Below are 26237 nucleotides of genomic sequence, written 5' to 3'. Positions count from 1 at the left end.
TAATTATTTACTTCTGAGGTAATATCTTTCTTGGGAGTTACTTTTCATAAGAACCTAAATTGGAAATTTTACATGATGAAGTTAGAAAAAAAGTGTGCCAACTCAATTAGAACTCTTAAATGCTTAGGTAGGAAATGGTGGGGTTCTGATCCATGGGTACTAAGAAAAGTATATAGGGCTTTGGTCCGCTCTAGACTGGAATATGCGGGTTTTCTTATGGACTCTGTTTCTAGGGATTTATCCACAAAGTTGGACAAGATTCAGATGAGAGCGATTAGACTCGTTATGGGCTACAGGGGATCCATTCCCCTTAACGTTATGCTTGCAGAACTTCGAGAACCCTCTCTCTATTGCAGGCTCAAATACTTAGCTTTGGGCTTCTTTTTTAGAGCTTGGTCCAATGCAACACACCCTCTCATTGAAAAATTGACATACCTAAATGATATCCGTCCCATCCTACACGGGAAGCGTATGAGTAATCCCTTTTCTGAGGCATTGTCCTCCTTCCAGGAATATGCGAATCATGTTCCTCAGAGGGAATATCCGATATGTTATCCTAGAAATTTTGAGGCTCTTTTTTCTCGTTTGGAGGTGGATGAGGTTTCCGGATATGTAATTAAAAGAGATATCTCTCCATCTGACAAGTTTAACGAGTTATTCGGTCAGGCCTTGCTTTCGAGTAAGGCTATATTTACAGACGGTTCTATTATAAAAAAGGAGGGCGGGGACTCTGCTGGTTTCTCCGTTGTCCTAGATTCCGGTACCATACTCTTTAGGTCGTCCGCTCTTGGTTTCTTGTCCTCCTTTACAGTGGAATCAATGGCCATCTTAAAGGCTCTTCAGATCTGTGAGGAGCAGGGGTGGTCTGAAGCTTTTATTTTCTCCGACTCGTTCTCCAACCTACTTGCTATCTCTCCTAGTTATAAACCCTCTCGGGCCTCTTTTTTGATCTTAGAAATAAGAAATCTTCTGGTTGAATTCAAAAGGAAGAATTGGAATATTTTAGTCTGGATTCCCTCGCATAGAGGTATAAAGGGAAACGAGCTTGCAGATAGGATTGCCAAGGCGGCCTGTGACGATCCCCGAGGTGACTTTAGTGAAATCTCTCATAGGGAATTAAAGCGATTATGGAAAAATGAAACCTTCAAAGAGTCAATCGAGTGGGGTTATGGGGAAAGGATCTTCAGAGGGTCCAGATTTTTCTCAGTCTTTTATGATCACGATAACTTCAACTGTAGGACGGCGTGGTTTGATGGGGTGATTATGAAAAGAAGAGCATTCACAACTATTAATCGATTGAGATGCGGTCATACATCTCTCCGGGACAGTTTGTTTAGGTTCCTCATCGTGGACTCCCCGGATTGTCCATATTGTGGGAAACTGGAGACCCCTGAGCACGTTTTCTGGTCTTGTTTTCAGTATGACGAGCAACGCGAGATTTTGGTAAAGGCCCTATCCAAGTTGTTTGGATACGGCCCCTTCTTATTGGAGTTTTTACTTCAAATCCCCTCACCGGAGGTGGCATTCATTCTGGAGGAGTTCATATGCTCATTGCTGATTTTCATTTGATACAAATCCTCATTTCTTACGGTTTGTTAGGTAACTCTATACCCAGTTTATGGTCCGTTAGTTATGCGCCGTCGAGGTGTGCTCTGCTTAACTTGAGTTAATGTACAAATGGTCAAATATTTAATCGTATATTTTAGTTCGTAGATATGAATAGAAATAATTCGTGCAACTGCAAGAAATGTTTTTATAATTCTCTCTTTTATTTTTATTTGTATTTTCTTCAATTTATAATTTTTAGTTTTTAAAATTTTTTAAAATGTTTAAAATTTTTTTTTATATCTAGATGTATCTTAGTTTTTAGTTTTAACAGTTATCATATTCTTAAGTGTATTTTAATAGATTCTAAATTCTTAAGCTTAGTTAATAGTTGCGGGCTGTGATGTGATGTTTAGGATTTTCCGGTTAGACAAGGAGGGGACTTCCTTCCAATTTTTTAGGGGCTGTGCGCGCGGATGCGTGGATGTCTCGCCCCCTTTGGGGCGACATTTCCTTGCGAAATAATTATTTTATTATATGCTCCATTTTTAGTTAAATGTGAATTGTGATTGGGACGCCTCTATTGAGGCGTTCATGTAAATGACCTTAATGTATGGAGCAGCGTTACAACTAGTTCCGCTTCATGTATGTAGACCATATGGGCTCTCCCAATGGTCCTTCTTTTATCTGAATAAAAAAAAAAAAAAAAGTAGTGAAAGTGACATTTCTGATACATATATATACATACTTATATATATTATTGAGAGACGTCGACGTATCTTACGTAAGTATCTTAATATAAAATTTTCACTTTTGGACTTTGCGTCGCAATATATCTCCGCTCGTGGGGCATGTAAAGCTAGAACTACATCTATCGTAACACTTATTTGATCGTGGTCGTAAGCAATAAAGCCGTCGTAAACCGTATATCTATGCCAATACATCTATAAACACATTTTTCTTCACATGTCGAGAAAGCTGACAAGTTAGGTTATATGTGTTGTAATAGTTTAATAGTTTGATTAAAAATATATTTATTCGTACACAGGTATCACTTTGGCCAGAGCTAACTAGACAGTTGATGAGGACCGTTGTCAGGACCGTGAAATTTATAAAGAATTTTTTCAAGGAGGAAGTAATAATTTGTAGACGTATTGTCTAACTACGTGTAGAAGTACGAAAAAATTCATAGCTACGTGCTTGGTACTAACAGATATGATATTTTTATATGTGACACTTCCTGCATAAGAGCATGATTCTTAATAATTGCTGCCAGAAATACTTCTCAGGCTACGGTCAACGTGACGCTACAAATGCTTCGAAGCATTCCTCTTCTCTTTTCTTTCAATGAAGAAAGAAGGAGAAGAAGAACGCTCCAAAGCATTTGTAGCGTCACGTTGACCGTAGCCTCAATGTGTGCAATACATATATATAGGTACGTATATAATAGATTGAGCATTCTCATTGAAGAGCTTCAGGCAAGATCTAATATTTTATATTATATTTTATATTATTATATATAATAATAATTAGAATTTTGTAAAGTAAAAAAATTAGTTTTTTTTACAAATAAGTATAAAATGTTTTAATTTGTCACTTACAGATGCTGTGAAAAAGCGGTACAAAAATATTGATGATCGTGTCATTGAAAGTACAATAATTGATTGGTTCCGGCGAGCATCGGATAGGATTCCGAAGATTCGCGATGAGGCGAAATAATTTCTACCGAAGTTAATTTATCTACGATTTTCTATCTCGTACGAACCGCTGTGGTTCAAGAAGAAGCAAGATCCGTACACGGACAGTCGTTGTTTCGTTTATAATGGCGAATATTGGGATCACAAGAGCAGAGGTGACTGCGGTCGCGATGTCCAAACATATTTTAGTTTGTTATATAGATAGATTCCATTGTGTGATGTGACTTTGTTACATACACATGCAGTGTGCAGAGAATTTTTGGATCGTTCAAAAGTGACGGTAGCCGAGATTAGAAGTCGCGACCGTTCGCGGTCGAGACTTTAAATGCTTATGAAATAACGTTGACGTGATAATGGGGTTGTTATGGGATATGGTTTAGCAATTCTTCCAATGAAGTGGACGAAACTTGTTGGCAACTCTGACATGTGCAATGTGTAATTTGTACTTGCATGTCATCGCCATCGCCTATTCTTTAACTTTTCTACCTCTGTCCCTTTTCTCCCCCCTTTTTCTTCTCCGTCTTTCTTTTCGTCTCTTCTTTTCTCTAGTACTGAAGTAATATTTAGTCCAACGTGATGTTTGATTAACATGCGCTTGCGTGCTCTTTTTTTTTTTAAGATTTTGCGCTGAATTAATGAATAGTCAATCTTGAATTTTTCAGTTTGATTTGTAAGTGCGTTTTATTATACATATTAGGTATATGTATGAGTTCGTAAAAAATCGAAACTCTCAGGCAAGTCGAATGAATTCCGGATATTATTTTTAGCCTAAAACTGAGAGATAGCAATAAGACCGTATAGAAAAGAAAAAAACCTATTGTCATTAGAGAGGAAGGATTTCGAAGTTACATGTTCCACTTTATAATATATTCAGTATTCTCAACTTATTTTTAAACGAATATGAATCTAGTTTTCTAGAAATTAATCCGATTTTAAGTTATACCGCACTCAATCGGTGCTGCTATACCTACATACGAAAATTGTGTATTTTATTATTTTTAATCCATTATTGAAAGTATTTGTGTAAACGCAGATAGATGTGCAATGAGGAATAGAATCAAGCCGACATTTGACATGAATTAATATAAAAGATGCGCTGATTTTTCTTTTATATATGATCTTTTACATCATTTTTATAGAAATAAAGAACACCTCCATATCTTAAGAAGCCAATTGAACTTCGACACGCATCGGTATTTGTAATTTTTCCCTCGTTGCACACTTTCTGCTTGACCTAGTGTCACAACAAAGAAAGTCTGAAAAATATTCGAAGTGGAAAAATAAATCCTTACGTTATTGTACGTGAATTCGAAGATCCGTGCAACTGCACACGTTCAAAGGTTTATTCAGTGATTTATGAATACGCGCGCGCGAGAAGATAGACATTTGTTCAACATTTTACACACGTAATATAACGCCGACGACGATGATGCTTCCAAGTTTGGCCAGCGTTGTTCTATGGAAAAAAGGAGGAAAAAAAAGAAATCATGCCATTTCACGTCCGCACAGATTTCAAGCACGCTAGAAGCTACGCTCCGAGTTTTCAATCAATTTTAGAAGTGTTTGGAAACATCTAGTTATTTTTTATCAAAATGTTTTTATTTAAAAATGGAACGCACAATAAAATAGGGTTTAATTTCTTGCCTTTGATAGGAAGAATTTAATATGGCCGTGATGACTACCCATGAGTCTTAAAAATGAGGAACTTTCTTTTTTTTATGCTTCTTTTACCTATATGGTTCTATATGCAGAACATAGTCAATAGTTCTTGTAATAAATGTTTGCATAACTATATATACATTTTAGCTGTACTATATATAAGCATTTATAAGCTGTGTTTTTTTAAAATAAAATAAATATTAATCTGATTTTACTTTCTCAACCATTTCGCGAATTTAATAATCTCTATAAATGCTATTTTCAGAAATATCCATCAAAAACGTCTACACTACATCCATTTTACATCCTGGGGGCCTATTACGTATCTTTTCACGAGGTAAAAATGCGAAAAGTGAAAGAATTCACTAGAGTATACTATAATTTTATTGGTTGAAATCTAAATCTGTTCACTTTTCGCATTTTTACTTTGTGAAAAGATACGTAATCTAGGACCCCTGGAAGGATATAACAATATTTACTGGACGTCTTTGGGTGATACGATGTACCGCTCAAAGACGTCCAATAGACATCGTTAGTACGTACAATGACATCTATTGGACGCCTTTGGTACGTACCATTGTACGTACCGTTGTACGTACTAACGATGTCTATTGGACGTCTTTGGGCGCCACATTTTTCGTACAAAAAGACGTCTACTGGACGTCTTCGGTACATCTTTAGTACGTCATATGACGTACGGACGGGACGTCGTTTAGACGTCTAAAAGACGTCGGCGTGTTGCGTGGGACAGGCCCACAAAAAAAAAGTATATTGCTTTGGGGTTGAGACCACATTATGTATTTTGACCCGCTGAATACGAATCTGCAATAAAAAATAGGGGTCGCCCAGTGGATTTCAGAGATAACCTCAAAAAACCGTAAAAGACTATTGCTGGATGCTGAAAAGAGAAACACAACAAAAAGGCAAAAAGCGACGTAGAAATTCTTTACATAGGTCGTTCGATGACAAACGCATACGCAAGCATAAACTAATTTAGTTCTCGTTCATAAGATCACCATTTAAGGCCTCATGCAGGTTTTCAGTCACTAAATTCTCTTACAGTATAACATCTTCTGATCACCAAACTGGACTTACAGACGATAACTGTGCTAGTATTGCCAAATTTTCCCGCTCTGAGGTATAACCATCTTCAGATTCGCCTTCAGCCTGCTGTTGTCTTCAGTTTTTCTTATAGTTTAAACATCAGGAAAGACTGACACAAGTGTGTTTGTGCGTTTACCAATAAAATTCTGGTTGGTCTTGACCTGAGACAAATCATAGGGTAGACCGGGGCACGTTGTCACACATTTGGTTCAATATTTTTTGTATTTTTTACATTCAATATTTAAGAGTACTTTGATATGCCAAAATTTCGAGTGAACCCTCAGCTTCAATTGGACAGTATCGAATTTTGTGTGATTGTTACATAACAGTTGTTACATAACAATAAATAACGACAGGTCGTTTGTGACAACGTGCCCCGTGACCGAGGCACGTTGTTACATCAAATGTAATTGCATGCAAAATGATATCCAAACTGTATTCAACGTAAATATTAATATATTATAGTGCGCTGCAATGTAAAAAAGTAAAATCCTTCACAGAAACATTTATTTTATTTCAAAAAAGTACAAAAAGCACGAAGTTTTCGTCTTAATCTAAATACAAGAATTCCACTCGAATGCGCAACTTATTGATACACATTTTTTTTTTATAATCATGTCGGTGATTAAACATAAAATAATTTTACTCGTTATCGTCATCCGAAGATTCGCAATAGATTCCCATCAAATTCGTGACAACGTGTCATTTTTTTACTTCAAACAGCCTCATGGCCGACACGTTTGAGATATTCATAAGGTTAGGTATTGCACGCGGTAGGTAAAAATACATACTTTAAGATAATATAAAGGTGTATTCTGAAAAAACATAAGCTTCATGTCCAGTACGTTGAATATTAGACAATAAAATTTTACTTACGGTCGCAAAAAACTTTCAAGTTGATTTTCGTCAACACGGCTGGAGCAATCTCAACACTGTAAACACACCAAAGATGGGCATACACTAACACGTTTTGGGAATGACGGGTACTGTGTGCTCTCTGGTTATTAGTTTTTTAAATAAAGCCGATGTGACAACGTGCCCCGTGTGACAACGTGCCCCGTGTGACAACGTGCCCCGGTCTACCCTATTCTTTTTTTTAAGCCTTTACTACTAAAAAACGTGTTTTTTTACGGTTTTTTGAAGTTATCTCTGAAATCCACTGGGCGACCCCTATTTTTTATTGCAGATTCGTGTTCAGCGGGTTAAAATACATAGGAGTAATGTGGTCTCAACTCCAGAACAATATACTTTTTTTTTGTGGGCCTGTGTTATTTAGGACTCTAGCTGTAACCAACCAATCAGAAGTAGGAACAATATAGAAGTCTGTGATTCTCACTTTGCCGCCGCCGCCATCTTATGATCGTACGCCCTGCTGTCTATTGGTCTATATAACCGATCAATCAGAAGGAGAAACAAGTTTGCGTTTCTCTACTAATATAGGACTTTAGGTTGTGACCGGACATCACTCTCTGGGTATGTGGATCACACGAAAATATGAAATCTCAGCCAGATTTGCCTATCAAACGGTCGACACTCGGTTTAACCTTGATATACCGAGAAGGTAAGTATCGAAATTATAGTACGATGTTGAAACAATACTCCATTAATTTTCTTTTATTTTCAGGTTCTCGACGCTGGATGTCTCGACGCCCCGGCGCTGCCTCCGCTGTTGGATCACCGATGGACAACGTGGGACCACCCACCGACGGAACAAGTAAGTAGACAATGTGTATGTTTATCTAATCGACCAATTTCCTTTTCAGCTTCTCGCCCCGGATGGATCTCAACTGCCGCTGACTGTCCCATATCCTCGTCTTATCGCATACTGGAACGCCGCTGGACAACGATGGATCGATGCCGTAGGACAAGGTAAGTCGCAGGTAAGTAATTCAAATTAACTTGACACTGCGTATATTAACAAACGATTGATTTATTTCAGATCGTCGTAGTTGATTACAAAGATTGTCGCGCCGTATGCGCTTCACGCTGACACTTTTCGTCGAACGTTGTTATAATTGGTAATTTTTTACCGCTCGCAATAGTTATACAAGTTATGTTTAACGCGCAAGTACGCGGGAGTGCTTGGTTGTAATATATCGCTGCGCTAAACTACGCGCTAAGTCCGTATTGTGTGAGCGAATCTTAAGTACGTGTTACCGTGACCACGATATCCGAGCGACTGCCTCGAGTTGCCGGGCTCGCCGCGTCCCCACCTCGGGACCGTCGCTCCCACCATCGATATCTACTGCGTCGCAGTACTTTTCCACGCCAGATGGTGAGCGCTTTCTCTTTTCTTTCGCTATTTTTTCGGTGTTTTCGCGTTCGCTGTCGCCCGTGGTTCTCATGCCGGGCTTCGAAAGTGTTCGCACGCATACGCATGGGCCCTCTCGGACCCCGGGCCCCTGGTTCCTGAGTCTGGGGTTCGTTCGGCCGTGTGGTCTCGCTGACCCCTGGGATCCTCCCTGGCGCCTCCCTCAGTGACGCTCCGTCCGCTAATTCCCGCCGGAAAGTCGCGGTTTCCGGGTTCCGGGGGACATCGCGTGTCCCGGGTATCTCGGCCCCCGGATGCCGGAGCGCGCCTCCGCCTGTGTCGCCGCGCCTCCGGAGGGCCTCCGAACCTGTTCGACCCCTCCGCTTCCGGATCGGACTCTCGTACCCCGACTTCCGGGGGACATTTCGTGTCCCCGCTATCTCCGCGCCCGGTGGTCCTGGCGCGTCGCGGGTCGGGTGGTTGATCTCTGGGTCCCCCCTTGAGCGAACTCCGTTGTTCGGCCCCCGGCTGGGACCGTCGTACCCTTATGCGCGGGGGACATTGCGTGTCCCCGCTATCTCCGCGCCCGGTGGCCCTGGCGCGTCGCGGGTTGGGTGGTTGGTCTCGGGGGCTCCCCTTGGGTCGCCTCCGTGGTCCACCCTTCGGCTGGGATCGCTGTGCCTTCGTTCGCGGGGGACAATCCGTGTCCCCGCTATCTTGCGGGCCCTTCGCTGGATCTTCGCCGCGACCGGTCCTCCGCTCGGGTCTCCTGTCGGGGCCCGATCGCTGGCTCGTTCGGTCATCCCCTTCCGGCTCGTCTACCGGGGTCAATAAGGCCCCGGTTCCCCTATTTGTCGCGCCGCGATCTCCTACGAGGAACGCTAGCCATAAGAGCTCTTCGGACTCGCCTGTCCGGCATTTAACATAATAAAATGCGGATGTACGCCGCTCCCATGGTCGCTGCTGCCCCTCGGGTGTCCCCGGCTCCGTGGCTAGGCGAACGGTTGCAAGGTACGCCTAGGCTGCATTCGGGGAGCGCGCTATTAGCGCTATTTGCTTATTCTATCCTTGTTTTACATTTAATAAGCGATAAAGATAGAATGATACAATAGCGCTAATAGCACGCTCTCCGATTGCAGCCCTAGATGTAATTACTGAACGCACCCCAGAACCATCAACCATTATACATTATGCAAGAGTATGTGCTTTGGTCGCGGTCTATAAAGTTTGTAATACTTTAAACTTCGCGGTTATAACGTGGCAAAAAAAGAAAATGTATCATATTATGAGTTTTCTCAAAAAACATCTACGTTCAAAAAGTTTCCCACAAATTTTCATTCCCCAAAATTTTCCCCATTGACATAAAAATTCCCTATTTTGGGGAAAAAAACCCCAACCTGGCAACCTTGGCACGCTCGCTACGCCAGAGAGAAGAATGAGAGACGACACGGCCCGGTTTTAGGTGATCCGCGAACGCGATACGCCCTCTGGGATCGACGTAAAACGTGCACATGAACTACGTAGCCAACGTCCGCGTTTGGGCCACGGGGTAACGCATACGTGCACGATTTAGGTTGCGTTCCGTGCTAATGTCGGTAACGCAAAGTTATTGATTTTTCGTTATGTGAGCGAGCGAGAAGGTATAAGAGTGAGCGAGATGACAATAAGAGCGAGCGAGACAGTAATTGGAGTGAGCGAGATGAGAATAACACATGCAGAAGGCTCGGAGGTGGGGATCTGATCGAGGATCGAGCATCGAGTCTTTTTCTTGTGCGCCGTTGTTCTTATCTCGCTCACTCCTGTTACTGTCCTACTCGCTCTTATTGACGACTCGCTTGCTCTTATACCTTCTCGCTCGCTCACGTAACAGCTGTGTTTTAAGACCAACACGCTTTAAAAATTAATGCAAATTATCACATTTAACATTTTTTATATATACCGGCATACACATGTATACATTTCTCAATTATATTACAATAAACGATTTACGACAACAAATCGAGAATAATTTTATTCAATGCAACTCGCTATAACTGTTACTCATTATTATATATACTTATAGTATACTACTGTTACTACGTTTACGCGAGCGTTATTTCTGTAGTAACTTACGATATATCTTTCGTTTACGCGGAATAAATTATCGTAAGTTACTACAAAATCCCGTTTACGCGAAGGAATTATCGTAAGTTACTACAGAAGTAACGCTCGCGTAAACGTAGTATGTGACACTTATATATTATACTGTTTATATGTTGCATCCAGTCGTCCACCGGTCATACTTTTTCTAACGCGACAATATATGTACACGCAATATTTTTTTTTTTTTTTTAAGCAGGGAAGGGAAAATGCCTGACGCACACCCGCGTCGGCCGTCCGGCGGAATAGTGTGGGGCTTGCACCCACTAAAAACCCTTCCCCTTCATTCAACAATATTAAGATTTCTAATATAAATAGTTAATACATTAATATCTTTGAAAAAAATATATATGTGTATGTATATTATTTGAAAATAACTAATTTTTTAAGGCTATATGATATATAAACTATTTATATTTAGCTGATGTGCAATTTAAACATAGAACGCATTTTTAAAAAAATTTATCAAAAAACGCAGAAAAAAGATTTAAAGTTAGAAGTTTTATTTCAATACTTTTTGTGTTGCTGTTAATGAGCATGACGTAAAGACCACAATCACAGTTGAAATAATTGCATAAATCGTCGACTAACAGGTTTCATCACGGGGAAATATACATAAATGTAGATTTCCTTTAATAAAAATATCAGTTGTATTTTTGACGTCTTTTTTTCTCATATTTATATTTTACGACGTTTGTTATTGCGAATGATTTATGAAAATCATTGATATATAGTACGTGTAAACGTTACTTTTTAGTTTTAGTAGTATTTTTAGTAGTAATACTTTTAATAGTTTAGTTATTATAGTTGTAGAATAACGTGCGTGTTCGAGATTCCGTTAACGTTGCGCCGTCCGATCAGATGGCAGCATCGATCGGGTATCGACGCCCGATCACCGCGACAGCTGGCGCACGCACGGGCGCGCTCATCGCCAACGTCTTCCTCGCGATATTCAGAGTCGTACAAATGGCCGCGCAGTGATCAGACGCACGACGTGTGCTCTGTGCATTTTCGATTGTGACTACACATTGAAGTGCCCACCGCAGTGATTACAACAGCTGCCGAGATACTGCATTAACATGTAAAGCGACCGCTCATCCAGCTCTACTCGGGTACATCAACACGACGACTCAGGCTCACATGTGCGCGAGTGCCGACCGCCACGTGTCTCACCGGCTCACGGGCGATTCATCGAAGAGGACGGCAATTAATATAATTGCTGCTCATTTACTCAGACTATATATACACCTCATTTTGTTCACCACTCATCATTCTCAGGTCAGATTGTATCAATTTTGACGCATTAAAGACGGCTCAGACTGTGGTCTGAGTTACACAAAAATAAAGTAAATATTTAGTTAACACCTTCCACGCGCGTCCTTCTCATCCCGCTTCCATCGCCGGGATTAATCAGCGATTTCGCGAACATTTGGTCCTTCGAGCCGGATGCGTGGAACTTAAAGTGTAGCTCGGACACAGATCATGTGAACAGGGCATGCTTTCCACGACATGCCACGTGGACATTATCGCGCGCTTCCGCGAGTGAAGGACAGACATTCTCACGCGCGCTCGCGAGTGTTACGAAAACATGTTCACGCGACCCCGCGAGTGTAAATAGACATTTTCACGTGCTCAATACATGACATTGTAGACTCTCGATTCGCATAGTGTTTTTCTCACGCGTCTCTCGAACGTTCTCGGTTCGTGCAGCATTTCTTACACGTGTCTCGACATTTCTCAGGTATTTCATCGTGCGCAGCTCAGGGACGGCTCAACATGACGGAACCCGCAAAGGCGGGTACGGGCGGTACGGAGATCACGACGCCGCTGCTCGAGGTACCACCGGCTCGCACATCGGAACGCCAAGCCTCACCCGTGCGCTTGTCCACGGAGCTCATCCTAAATGAACCGACTGGCGACGGTGCGGAATACTGGCGAGACGCCACCGTCTTGTGCAAAGGACACGTCATTAGAGAAGATTTTCTACATCTCAATGCATCTCGAAGAGGCGAACAAGGCGTTTCTCAAGGAGCATGCATATCTTGAAGCTTCACAGCCGTCGGCGCTCATTCAACAGCAAAGCGCACGTTGACAGCTCAGCATGTGGCAGCTCAACCGGCCCGCACGGCAGCATCTAATTTACCCGTGCGATTGTTGCAACGGCACTCACTTCATTGTGATGTGCACGTAATTTAGGGATCTTTCAATAGGCGATCGACAAAAATTAGTCATACCACGGAGGCTTTGGTTCAAATGCCTCGGCCGCCACAACGGCCGCTCATGTAAAGGCTCACGGGGGTGCAAGAAGTGCACCAACCGACACGATGCTGCATGAGGCTCATCAGTCGAACTCATCAGCGAAGCCGATCATCAGCTCAGCTGCGTCAGCTCAATAATAAGATGGTGCAATCGTCGCTCACTCGTCTTTGGCCCGCTCATTACACTCAACATTACTAGCTACGGCCCTGGTTCAGATCAGCTCATCTGTTCATGCTCAATGCGTATGGCCTCTCATTGTTTCAGGTTCAGAACTTACCTTTGTTTCAGAATCTCTCGTTCGCCAACTCAACATCACTCGTCATCATTCCATCATTCTCATCACGGGAATTGGTGGCGAAGAAGGCGACGCAAACTCGAGGAGTTGAATGCTTACGCTCCACTCACTTCATTCAAGAACAGACGTCATTATTCAAGCTCACATTCTGCAGACGTTAACAAACATCCTGCCATCCTTCAACGCTGCACCACAGGAATGGCCGCATCTCACCAAGCTGACCTTGGCTGATCCAGATTTCCTAACACCACGGCCAGTGGATATCATCATTGGAGCTGACTCATATGGGCAGATCATCAAGCCCAACATCATCAAACGAGATACATTGATGCCAATTGCGCAGCTCTCTTTGGATAGCTCGTTCTCGGACCTGTTAATACATCATCTTCGGCAATTGCCACCATGCCTCCGTTCGGGAGGGAGAAGATGCTCTTGACAACTTGCTGGCGAAATCTGGATACAAGAAGAAGAGCCTGCGAGCAACAATCTTGATCTTACTCCTGACGAGCAAAGATGTGAAGAACATTTCAAGAGTACTGTTTCACGGGATTCAACAGATCGATACACAGTTCGACTTACACGGAAATCATCACTTGATACTCTTGGCGATTCGTATCTCACTGCGCATCGATATTTGAAAGGTTTACAAAGAAGACTCTCACGAGATGACAATTGTCGACGTCTGTATCATCAGTTTATGATACTCTATCGAGAGCTCAATCATATGAAGCTTCACCCGTTTCCAGTCAGCACATACAAGATTACTTGCCACATCATGGAGTGCTCAAACCAGACAGTGCAACCACAACATTACGTGTGGTATTTAATGGCTCGAGTGCATCTACATCCAGCCGCTCACTTAATGATCTCATGCACACAGGAGCCAAGCTGCATTTCGACATCACCGATGTCTTGCTCTGGATTCGACAAGTTCGGCACTTAGTTGCCACTGACATCACTGACCAAAGGGTATAGTCAGATCAACGTGCATGAAGATGACTGAAAGTTACAACGGACTCACTGGATAGATGAACTCAATGAAGTGCCATATCATCTAACAACGGTCGATATGTTGATGACAATTCTGGAGGCGACGACACCGTTCAGCAGGTAGTCAATACTGCTCAACGGACTTGTGCATGGCGGGCGGCTTCCCATTAGCAAGGTGGCACGCGACTCATCAAGATGTACTCACTGCGGTTCAAGCAGAAAAGGACCAGGGCTCACAAACTACATTGACGATTGCGTAACCAAAAGACTCGGATTACGATGATGGCTTCCTCAAGAAGATTCATTCACATTCTCAACAAGGATCTCGTCGCACACCGATCATCTCACCAAACGCCTCGCTTGGTCTGAAGTGGCTCAGATACTCGATCCATTGGGCTTTGTATCACCAGTGGTGATCAAGGCGAAGATGCTCTTGCAGGAGCTTTGGCTACATGAAGCTCCAATGGGATGAACCACTGCCATCCCAGCTCTCATCACGGTGGCTCATTATCAGAAAAGAACTCACAAGCTTGATCAAGCTCTCAATACCTCGGTGGTACAACCAAGGTAGCACCTCTCAAATCACATGGAGTACCTCGTCAGTGGAATTTCACGGCTTTTCTGATACTTCTCAACTGGCAATGGCTGCAGTCGTATTTATCACCGTCCACGGCTCTAATGGCGCCACGATTTCATTGGTGTGCTCCAAAACGAAGGTAGCACCGCTCAAACAGCTCACCATCCCGAAACTTGAACTCACCGCAGCATTGCTGCTCTCAAGACTCATGCAATACGTTCAAGCCACCTTGAAGTTGAACGTCACAGCAACTCACCTGTGGACGGACTCTGTTGTGACACTCACGTGGATCAAATCTCATGCATCGCGCTGGAAGGATTTCGTGAGAAATCGAGTTTCTCAAATTCAAGAGCTCACTGCGAACGCACATTGGAAATACGTACCAGGTACGTCCAACCCAGCCGACTGCGCATCACGAGGATTAACTACTGCTCAACTTCAAAGCCACTCATTATGGTGGACGGGACCACCGTGGATTCTCACACCTGAAGCATGGCCATCTCAACCCGCGCTTCCTGACGAACTGAACGGTCATGAGGCTCGTCCTGGCATTGCTCTATATGCAGCTGCATCTCAGCCGAACTATCATTGGGATCTCATATTCAAGTACTCAACCTTCAATAAATTATTGAAAATAACAGCTCTCTGTTTCAGGTTTATCGCTCTCTTGAGAGGGTTCTGGGACGGGTCGTTGGACTCGCACTCTGCTTTGGAGAAGGCCAGATTTTTCTGGATCAAGGGTACTCAAGCGGCATACTTCACGTACGAGATCAAAATACTCACGGCCAACTCGAGACTACCAACTGCTCACGCATTCAGTCGATTGACTGCGTACATAGACGCTCAAGGAATCATCCGAGTTGGCGGCCGTCTCAATCAACCAACATTGGATCAAGACAACAAACATCAGGCGATTTTACCTCGCCACTCACGGTTCTCAACCTCAATTATCGCCCACGCCCATTTGCGCACCCTGAATGGAAGAACACAGCTGACATTGGCTCATGTCAAACAACAATAATGGATCATCGGCGGACGGGCTCCGGTGAAGTCTCATATCTCACGGTGTGTCGTGTGTGCTCGGCAAAGGGGGATCCGTGCTCATCAATTGATGGGCCAACTACCTCTCTCTCGGGTTACGCCGTCACGTCCGTTTGCTCATAAAGAAGTCGACTATGCCGGACCGCTCACTATCAAGACATGGAAGGGACGAGGTGTGAAAATATACAAGGAAGGGATCTGTGTTCGTCTGCTTCTCCACCTCCGCAATTCACCTCGAAGTAGTCAGTGACGTACTACCCATCAGAAGGATTCATAGCAGCCTTCCGAAGATTCTCAGCTAGAAGGGGAATTGCTCAGACCATGTATTCGGACTGCGGGACAACATTCATTGGAGCAGACGCCGCGCTCAAGAAAATGTTCATCCAGGGCTCTCAAGAACATCACGGATTGCTAAAGTTTTACAACTTAATGACACAGGATGGGAGTTCAACCCACCAGGCGCTCTACACATGGGGGGCAAGTGGGAGGCGGTAGTAAAGTCTGAAGTTTCATCTGAGACGGACTATCGGGGAGACTCTACTCACGACGGAAGAACTCACAACGTCAAGGACATTCTCAACTCGCGGCACTTAGAACCGCTGAGTGACGACCCTGAAGACGTCTCAGCGCTCACACCAAGTTTCCTCATTGGAGGTCCAATCATTACCATGCTTGAGCCATCTCTGATTGACCTAGCAACCTCACGACTATCTCGGTGGCAGCTCATCCAGCAGCATGTTCAACATGTTTGGGCACAAGGGTCGGCTCATTATCTGCAACGCCAGCAGGCGATATCCAAATGGCATCATCCTAACAACAGCATCACTCGGGAAAAAATATTCATATATGATCATATATAATCATATATGATTGGCCATATATGGTCAGATATGGAAATTGGCCAGATCTGAGGATATATGATCTGGTATTATTGTATATGTTAATATCTGATCAGATATGATCAGGTATGATCAGATACGAACTGACACACAGTTCAATCTGGACATATATATTTAAGTAAATTTCAGAACATTGTTATATATTTTTAAAAGTTATTTTTTAAGTGTGCCACTTTATTATAAAAGTGGACTCCACGATACAACTGATACAAAAATTGTGCCGCTTCATAGCGCGAGACAGTGTCGTGTCTTTTGATACCATTCTTATAACACTGTTGGTCAAATTTTAAATACGAGAAACAGATCCCATCGAATGCCATCTATCGGATACTATGAGATGCAATATCTGATCTGATCATATATAATCTTATATGACTATATAAGTTCATATATGATTATATATGATTTTCAGTTTAAATTATAAGATATTATGTTTGCAAAATAATACGATTAATATATTTATTTATAAGAACTATAATATATATTATATAACAGTATTTTTCACGAAAGTAAAATTTCATTGTTTATAAAAATATTTGATAAAAATTAATATGTCAATTAAAAAAGATTAAGTGTCTTATGCAAAATTAGAAAAAAAGAAAAATTTAAAATAACACAAGCAATGAGATGCCGTTTTTGGTCGAAGTGGATCTGGGTGCTTAATAATATTTCACAATATCAATTATTATTAAATACATTTTTCAGTTTTTTAAACTGCGTGCCAATATGGACTTTGTCGGACTTAAAACACACACATATATATATATATATATATATATATATATATAACGCTCTATATATGGGCATGTAAAACTTATATCTGTTTATATCTCATTTATATATGTTTATAAATGTCAAATATGAATATTTTTTCCCGGGATGATATAAAATGTCCGGGAAAATATTCATATCTGACAGTATATGAACATATATAAATGAGATATGAACAGATATAAGTTTTACATGCCCATGTATAGAGCATATATAATCATATATGGTGATCAGAATTATATATGGCGATAGATAACCATATATGATTATATATGCTCTATACATGGGCATGTAAAACTTATATCTGTTCATATCTCATTTATATATGTTCATATACTGTCAGATATGAATATTTTTCCCGGACATTTTATATCATTATATCCCAGTCTGGTCATATATACATCGCGTCTTGTCATATATGATCATGTACAGTGCCGATATAGCTATGTATGACCATATATAATTATATCTGATAATACATGGCCAAACATTCTTTATATACGATCATGTAAGGCCAGATACGATTATGTATAGTGTCATATCTGCTACACATAATAATATGTCTGACCATATATGAACTTATATGATCAGATCTTGTGTCATGTATAATATACGATCTGATCATATATGGCAATAGATAACCATATATGATTATATATGCTCTATATATGGACATGTAAAACTTATATCTGTTCATATCTTATTTATATATGAACATATATGAACATATATAAGTTTTACATGTTCATATATAAATATATACTGTCAGATATGAATATTTTTTCCCGGGCAAGGTGGGTTCCATCGTGCTGCTCACCGACGAACGCTCTCCACCGTGTAAGTGGCCACTTGCCAGAGTAACGGACATGCACCCCGGCAAGGATGGGCTCACTAGGGTGGTTACCCTTTAGACGGCCACCACGAAACTCACTCGGCCAATCTCAGAATAAAGGATCAAGAGTAAGGAATCATCAACAAGGTTGCTGATGGCGGGCGGAATGTTCGAGATTCCGTTAACGCCGTTGCGCCGTCCGATCAGATGGCAGCATCGATCGGGTATCGACGCCCGATCACCGCGACAGCTGGCGCACGCACGGGCGCGCTCATCGCCAACGTCTTCCTCGCGATATTCAGAGTCGTACAAATGGCCGCGCAGTGATCAGACGCACGACGTGTGCTCTGTGCATTTTCGATTGTGACTACACATTGAAGTGCCCACCGCAGTGATTACAACAGCTGCCGAGATACTGCATTAACATGTAAAGCGACCGCTCATCCAGCTCTACTCGGGTACATCAACACGACGACTCAGGCTCACATGTGCGCGAGTGCCGACCGCCACGTGTCTCACCGGCTCACGGGCGATTCATCGAAGAGGACGGCAATTAATATAATTGCCGCTCATTTACTCAGACTATATATACACCTCATTTTGTTCACCACTCATCATTCTCAGGTCAGATTGTATCAATTTTGACGCATTAAAGACGCATTAAAGACGGCTCAGACTGTGGTCTGAGTTACACAAAAATAAAGTGAATATTTAGTTAACACCTTCCACGCGCGTATTTCTCATCCCGCTTCCATCGCCGGGATTAATCAGCGATTTCGCGAACAGTGCGCAACACTTAATATGCTTATGTTAATAGCAGCATGTAATAAATCTAAATGTACTTTTTTAAATCTTTATTATAATTTGCATCTTATTACGCATCATTGATAACAAGAAAATGCATGATTTTCCAATTTCGTAGCATTATCACATATTACAACTTTTTATATATTCCGTGACAAGACCTGCTAGTCTACGATTTATGCAATTATTTCAATTGTGATTGCGGTCTTCTACATGAAATTGAAAAATTTATGCTTATTTTTCTCATTACTGGAAATTCATACTCATTGCAAAGTAACATAACTTGCAAACATATATGCCTCTATTGAGACATAATGGATGCAATGTCATGATACAATGTAGAAAGTATTTCTGTCCATAATGACGGAACGATAAGATGCAATAAAACAATAATAGACTTAAAAAAGTATTGTATTTCATATTTTGTACAAAATTAATATGTAAAAAGCATTATTTACATTATATTTTAAAATGATTCTGCGTTCTATGTTATTTTATTGCTTACTTTTTTACGCTTATGTATTGCAGTTTTTTTTATTCTATCTTGCTACAATCTTGTAATTATTTCTTATTTGTTTAATAAATTACTCATTTTTCTGCGGGTATTGCTTGTTTTTATAGCACGATTGTTATATCTCGTGCGAGAGTACAATTTTACCTTCGTCATAAATCGCAACGCTTGCAGTCGATGATTGTAGCACGCATTATTTTTGTCTAGCCATTCACAGTGTTTTTCATTTGTTGCATTTATACATTCATTCGTTATCTTTTCTAGAACTTGCTTTGATGGCCAATAATGTAGCCATATACGATTGAATGTCATTAATTGCGTTTGGACCACTTTTGTAAAAAGATCTGTCGGTCGTATCAATTTCGTTACTGCAGGAGCATCTTCGTCTGCATTTGGATATTTTTGAAATTCTATGTACATCTCATTTTCCGTTGCATTTTCCATTGGCGTTTTCATCATGCAATGACGACAATTATCGCATTTCGTTTTTCCTACGCTTCGTCTCGCTATATATCCAGCAAAAAATGCAACAGCATTTTGATCATATATATTTAGTGTTTCAACGTTTTCTGCATTTTCCACATTATCGTATTCTGCAAGAAGTTGCAAATCTTCCATAAATGTTTCATCTTCAGAACTATCGTCACATTGTATGACAGCATGATTTGCATTCAATGAATTTTCTAACCTTTTAACAAGATGACTCGGTGAGTTAATAAGAGACTCAGCTTCAAGGCATTGAACATTGCCTTTATCAGTTGTTGGAATATATCGCGTAGATATTATATGTCTCAGAGAAAGTCGGATCATTCTTGCTGTGGGGTTGGGATTAAATCCTCCGCGTTGTCTTAATTTAGAGAATAAATGTTCAACCGAGTCTTGGTTACATAATCCTGTTGCAAGTTCAAAATTTTCATATCGCCTTGTGAGTTCTTTATATACTTCAAGTATAGCTTGTACAGTTATAATAAAGCCTTTTAAACAAGGAATTTTCGATACTTTGTCCCGCGATGTAGACCATGTTGAGCAATATTTCAGAAAATCTGTTAATAACAATTCAACGTCAGGATTTTTGGGAGACAATGGTCGTTTTCCGCCATGTGTAACTTTTAGACTGTAAGAATTGCAAGCATCTATTACTTTATTCAGATTTTCTGTAAAATCAGCCGTTGCATCCCACGTATCTGTCCGTAATACTTTAGCATTACCAGCAGTTTTTATTGCGGATGCAAACGTATGACTGAATAATTGAAAGGCTCTTTTCACATTCATTGTTTCAAAAGCATTGGGGCGAATATGTGCTTTTGTGATATGAGACAATAAATTGGAACCTCCTTTATTGGCATTATCAATGGTCCATGTAATTTCGAAATCGTCGAATGATGCGATTACTTTTCCATCGCGATACAAATACTTGTGTTTCCTCAGATAGCTCGCCAATCTTTTTACTAAATGTGGAAAATCAAACAGTGCGTAATATTTTTTTCCATTATGAATAAAATATGGTTTATCCGAGTTTACGCCAAGTTTTACATATGCACTCTGATTACTTGAACCTTGATCGCATGTAACGAGTTGCACATCAGCACCCGTTTTAATCAGTTTATCTAAACATTCTTTTAATAATGATATTATTTCTTCGGCTTTCATACCTGTACCAGGAAGAAAATATGCTAATAGTTGACGCCATGGATGACGTGCGTTTACGCTGTCCAAACAAAATACGAATACGTGTTTTGCATCCTCATGTGTTCTTCCTAAAGGCCCTAGGTCTTTAAGTCCTTTTATACTTGATCTAAATAGGGTGAATATTCTTGAAACGATTTTATGGACATTTCATCCCACTTCAAAGCACATGCTCTTTCTTCTATAGGCATCTTGGAAATTTTCTCCTCCAATTTACGAAATATAAAATCGCAAAATCCTGGTATCATATTATATTCTTCGTTCCATCTTTGAATAGTTCTTTCCGCAGGAAAATTGCAGCCTGCCTTTCGTAAACCATGCAGAAGCTGAATAATAATACAGTTGCTTTGAAATATTTTTTTCTTCTTCTGTATATGGCGCGTTTGGCGTATGTAACTGCAAATTTATCATTGTTTTCGCAACGGGATGCAATTTTTTCTTTGCCATCACTTCTTGTATGATTTTATTTTGGCTTATTTTCTTATTTGTACGTTTTACGGGCATTCGTCGATTGCATCTTTGTAAACGTAATTTTAACGTTTTTATTGTCTGGCGTAGACGCATATTTTCATTTGTTAAAGATTTAATTATTATTTGTGCATTACTGTCCTTATCTTTTTTTTCCTTTTCTGTAATTTCCTTTTCTATGATCTTTGTGTGCGCCGAAACTTTTTCGTACCATTCCATATTATCTTCTTCTTCTGATATATTAAAATATAGTTTCGGTGTCTGGTAGGTTCGCAATGGTGGCCGTTGAACTAAATCCTTCGTTATTTTATTTTTATCTTTTTCAACATTTGCTGATGTTGTTGGCCTTGTAGCGTTTTCATTATTTTCTCTTGTTTTTGTCTCATTTAATATATTTTCATTTTCAGTCATTTTTACTGGTATAGGCATGCTCTCCATCATATTTGTATCCATCATTGTCATATCATTGTCTCCATCATTGCTTTCTTCAGGTAAAGTTATATCCCTGAAAGAAAGAGGAACTGCGCCGCGTTTTAATTTTTTCTTACCTTCTCCCTTGAAAGAATTTTTACTGAAGTGATCTGCACACAAACCGGCACGACGGATAGAACTGGCAGACCACTTTTCCAAACGAGTATTTCCTGAAATAAAATAAATGCAAAATATTACTAGTAAATTTTCTCTTAAGAAATCTTTTGGGATATTTAATTCTTCAGCACAATGTTCCGCGGTATTAGAAACGATGTAAACTAGCAGTTAGTATTAGCATTTTAAAGATTTTTCACTACCGCAACTTTATGTATGTTTCTACATTTATAACATTTTTTCAACGCTAACTTTTCTTATTTTTACTTGCAAATGCAATGTATTATATTCGTTTTTTGAAAATACCGAAACATATTAAGTTAATTATAAACGACAGCAAATAAAATTAAAAGTAAGTTATTAATGCCATTGCGGCATGACGCACAGTAACTGAACTATACTACTTGCAGTGATACGCCATAAAGATACGTCAGACATATAAGATGGTTGTGACCAGTAGCAGAGAGAATTCTTCTCTCTGCCAATAGTAACTGCATTAAATAATTATATAATTAAATAATTAACCTTTTCTTAAAAGCAGTGATACAGCCATTGTCACACAATGGATATGTTGATTTATTTTTCAAATATATCAATAAAAAATATATAAACATATGTACATATACACATATACAGTCATGGAAAAAATTATTAGGCATTCTAATTTTTATCGAAATGTTATGAGTTACGCTAATTTAAAATTGAGTAAAATTTCGATAGCGTAACTCATAACATTTCGATAAAAATTAGAATGCCTAATAATTTTTTCCATGACTGTATATATATATATATATATATATATATATATATATATATATATATATGTATGTATGTATATGTATGTACGTACGTATGTATGTATTACGTATATTATTTATGCATGCATGTACGTGTTCGAGATTCCGTTTACGTTGCGCCGTCCGATCAGATGGCAGCATCGATCGGATATCGACAGGCCGGATCGACGCGGCAGCTTGCGCAAGCTCTGGCGCGCTCATCGCCAACGTCGTCCTCGCGATAGACAGAGTACAATATGGCCGCTCAGTGACGAGACGTATAACGTGTGCTCTTCACGTCTCGCTGTGACTCCGCTTAGAAGTGCATATCGCAGTTACCACGCTTCCTAGATTACATTCTAAAGTGTGAAAGAGACTACTCATCAGCTCTGGTGCCTCAACACGACCGATCAAGCTCACACGTGCGCGAGTGCCGACCACCACGTGTCTCACCGGCTCACGGGCGATTCATCAAGAGGACGGCGATTGATATAATCGCCTCTCGCGTACACGGACTCAAAAAGACTTCTCAGTTATACACCGCTCATCGTTTCTCAGGTCAGATTGTATATTTTTGACGCATTAAAGACGGCTCAGACTGTGGTCTGAGTTACACAAAAAACAAAAGAAATAATTAGTTAACACCTTCCACGCGCGTCCTTCTCATCCCGCTTCCATCGTTGGAAAAGTCAGCGATTTCGCGAACATTTGCGCGATACGTCTAATACAAGAAAATGTAAAAATATATATGTAAAAAACTTACCACTATTACGTATCCATAATTTGTGTCTTGCATCTGTACTTGATGGAAATCGAAATAAATGCGACCCCGTGGAAAAAACACCATTGCGACAATTTTTAAACGCACATTTTTCATATACACTTTCTAAATACTGATCACTCATTTTGCAATTAATTAATTTATGCTCGTACTCGTAAAAGAGTCTTTAATAAGAAATAACTTATTCTGTATTTTTCTGTATTAAAATTACTATAATACACGTTTTAAGATGCAGAAAAATAAAAAAATAAAAAGTAAAATGAAGCGAAAAAGAAACAAAATATTAATACATACGCTTCAAAAAATAAAATATTAAAAAATAAAAATAAACTTAATTTGTTGCGCACAAAATATGCACAAAATTATCGTAACCTAGCCGATAATCTATTAATTGTTGTGTGAACAATTAATGTCAACTGAATTCACTCGAGACAGCGTCTTAGATAATGAAAAATCAGTTTAATATTTCGACTAGTGTACGAATAAAATATACTGATCGCAGCAAATAGTACCAGCTCTGGGAAATGCTTCGAATGGAAAGACTCCACTGTTGTCTATCGCGAAAGAGAGAGAATCTTTTCAAAACAATAAAGAAAGTGTTTTTAAGCGAATCGCATGGCTCCCTCAGAAGGGGGTAAGAGGGAGGAGTAGCGTCGCGGCAGCGCATTGTGACTCGCGATATCAACAAGTAAGTCTAGACGTCGCAGTTCGTCATATTGTTCGCCACGTCGCGCATCGTGTGTCAACATCGTCTCCGCAGGTCCGCATTTTACGAAGCCGTAAGTAAATAATTATGTATTACATCATTACTGTAATAAGTGATAAGCTCTAATTAATATGTATTAATTTTCAATAATTTTTCTTTTTCAGTTATATTTCCAAGACGCCGAAGAAGACGACGATGTCGACAACGACGGCGGCGTCGACGACGATCGCGGCGTCGACGGCAACGACGACGACCACGGCGCCGACGGCAACGACGACGACCACGGCGCCGACGGCATCGACGACGACCGCGGCGTCGACGACAGCGACGACGACCGCGGCGCCGACGGCAACGACGACGACCGCGGCGTCGACGGCAACGACGACGACCACGGCGCCGACGCGACGGTAGTGACGACGACCGCGTCTACGGCGTTGATGACGCCGACGCCAGCAGCAGACGTTTTCCAATTAAATGTAAGTGTTAAAATTTTAATTACATGGGTGCTTTACAGAAACGACACTGTGAAACACAGTTGAATCGTTTCATCTGTGTTGTTTGTTGTTAAAAAATGAAATATAATACTCTGTGTTACACAGTGTCGTTGCTAGAAAGCACCTGTAATTTAAAAAATTAAGTCCTTTATACCCAATTTCTTCACCTCTCGATGACTTTATCCAACACTCCTATATCCCATAGTCGATCAATAAGAAAACCAATTCTGAAAGATATCTGTTGGATAGTTATCGAGAACTCATTTAGAGGTGAAGAAATCGAGCATTAGTTAGATAAATACTTATATCTGTGCACTGAAAAAAGAAATTATTTGGCTGAACAAATGTTAAATTTATATATACATTTTGTTGAGTTAAATTATTTTCTTTTGTGTATAACTCACAATCAGTGCAGTTATAATTATAAAGTTATATTTGTTATACTCATATCATGAATATCATGAACATGCTGTTTCATTATTTTTCTTATTATTAATGTTTCAGAGCGAACAATTAGGCACTATAATTGCCAAGGCAATAGCTGCCTCTCAAAGAAGTAGGAGAGGGCGAGGACGAGGACGAGGACGAGGTGGGAGAGGAAGAGGACAAAGTGGAAGAGGAAGAGGACAAGGTGGAAGAGGAAGAGGACGAGGAAGAAATATTAATTATTTTTTATTTTATTTATAAACTTTTATATCATTCATAAACTTTTATATATTTCTTTTATTATAATATATTTTATATGATGTAATACAAACATATATTTGTCATTCTAAACAATCTAAACCTTTCGGACATAATCCTAATCCTAATCTATATATAAAATTCCCTTTGGTATAGAATGAAGGGGAGGGGTTTTTAGTGGGTGCAAGCCCCACACTACCCCGCCTGACGGCCGACGCGGGTGTGCGTCAGGCATTTTTCCCTCCCTGCTAAAAAAAAAAAATGAGTGTACATATATCGTCGCGTTAGAAAAAGTATGACCGGTGGACGACTGGATGCAACATATAAACAGTATAATATATAAGTGTCACAGTAGTATACTATAAGTATATATAATAATGTGTAACAGTTATACCGAGTTGCATTGAATAAAATTATTCTCGATTCGTTGTCGTAAATCGTTTATTGTAATATAATTGAGAAATGTATACATGTGTATGCCGGTATATATAAAAAATGTTAAATGTGATAATTTGCATTAATTTCTAAAGCGTGTCGGTCTTAAAACACAGCTGTTACGTGAGCGTGCGAGAAGGTATAAGAGCAAGCGAGTCGTCAATAAGAGCGAGTAGGACAGTAACAGGAGTGAGCGAGATAAGAACAACGGCGCGCAAGGAAAAGACTCTTTTTCTTCTTCTTCTTCT

The 26237-nt window shown here is 40.2% G+C and overlaps 1 protein-coding gene and 1 long non-coding RNA gene across 4 annotated transcripts in view; one reads left to right on the top strand and one right to left on the bottom strand.

Moving 5' to 3' along the window:
• Window positions 1-26237, bottom strand: part of LOC139814188 (E3 SUMO-protein ligase ZBED1-like) — a 65412-nt gene that overhangs the window by 15226 nt on the left and 23949 nt on the right. For both annotated transcript variants that reach the window (XM_071780276.1, XM_071780278.1), the window contains exon 5: window positions 22077-22169. Coding sequence is in view for 1 of the 2 variants with exons in the window: in XM_071780278.1 (XP_071636379.1) it covers window positions 22077-22169 (93 nt within the window). In the remaining variant the exon portion in view is untranslated. The remainder of the gene's footprint in view (window positions 1-22076; window positions 22170-26237) is intronic.
• On the top strand, window positions 1998-5122 carry LOC139814978 (uncharacterized). Of its 2 annotated transcripts, none has more exons than XR_011732636.1 (3): window positions 1998-2329; window positions 2594-2980; window positions 3149-5121. It is a non-coding gene; the product is annotated as an uncharacterized lncRNA (long non-coding RNA). The 2 variants fall into 2 exon arrangements; XR_011732637.1 differs by lacking the exon at window positions 1998-2329 and adding an exon at window positions 2344-2530 and having other exon boundaries at window positions 3149-5122.

This window comes from Temnothorax longispinosus, chromosome 6 (assembly GCF_030848805.1).
Source record: "Temnothorax longispinosus isolate EJ_2023e chromosome 6, Tlon_JGU_v1, whole genome shotgun sequence".
Lineage (NCBI taxonomy): Eukaryota > Metazoa > Arthropoda > Insecta > Hymenoptera > Formicidae > Temnothorax > Temnothorax longispinosus.
Note: the sequence above shows the minus strand (reverse complement) of the source record. Positions and strands in the feature narration are given on the sequence as shown.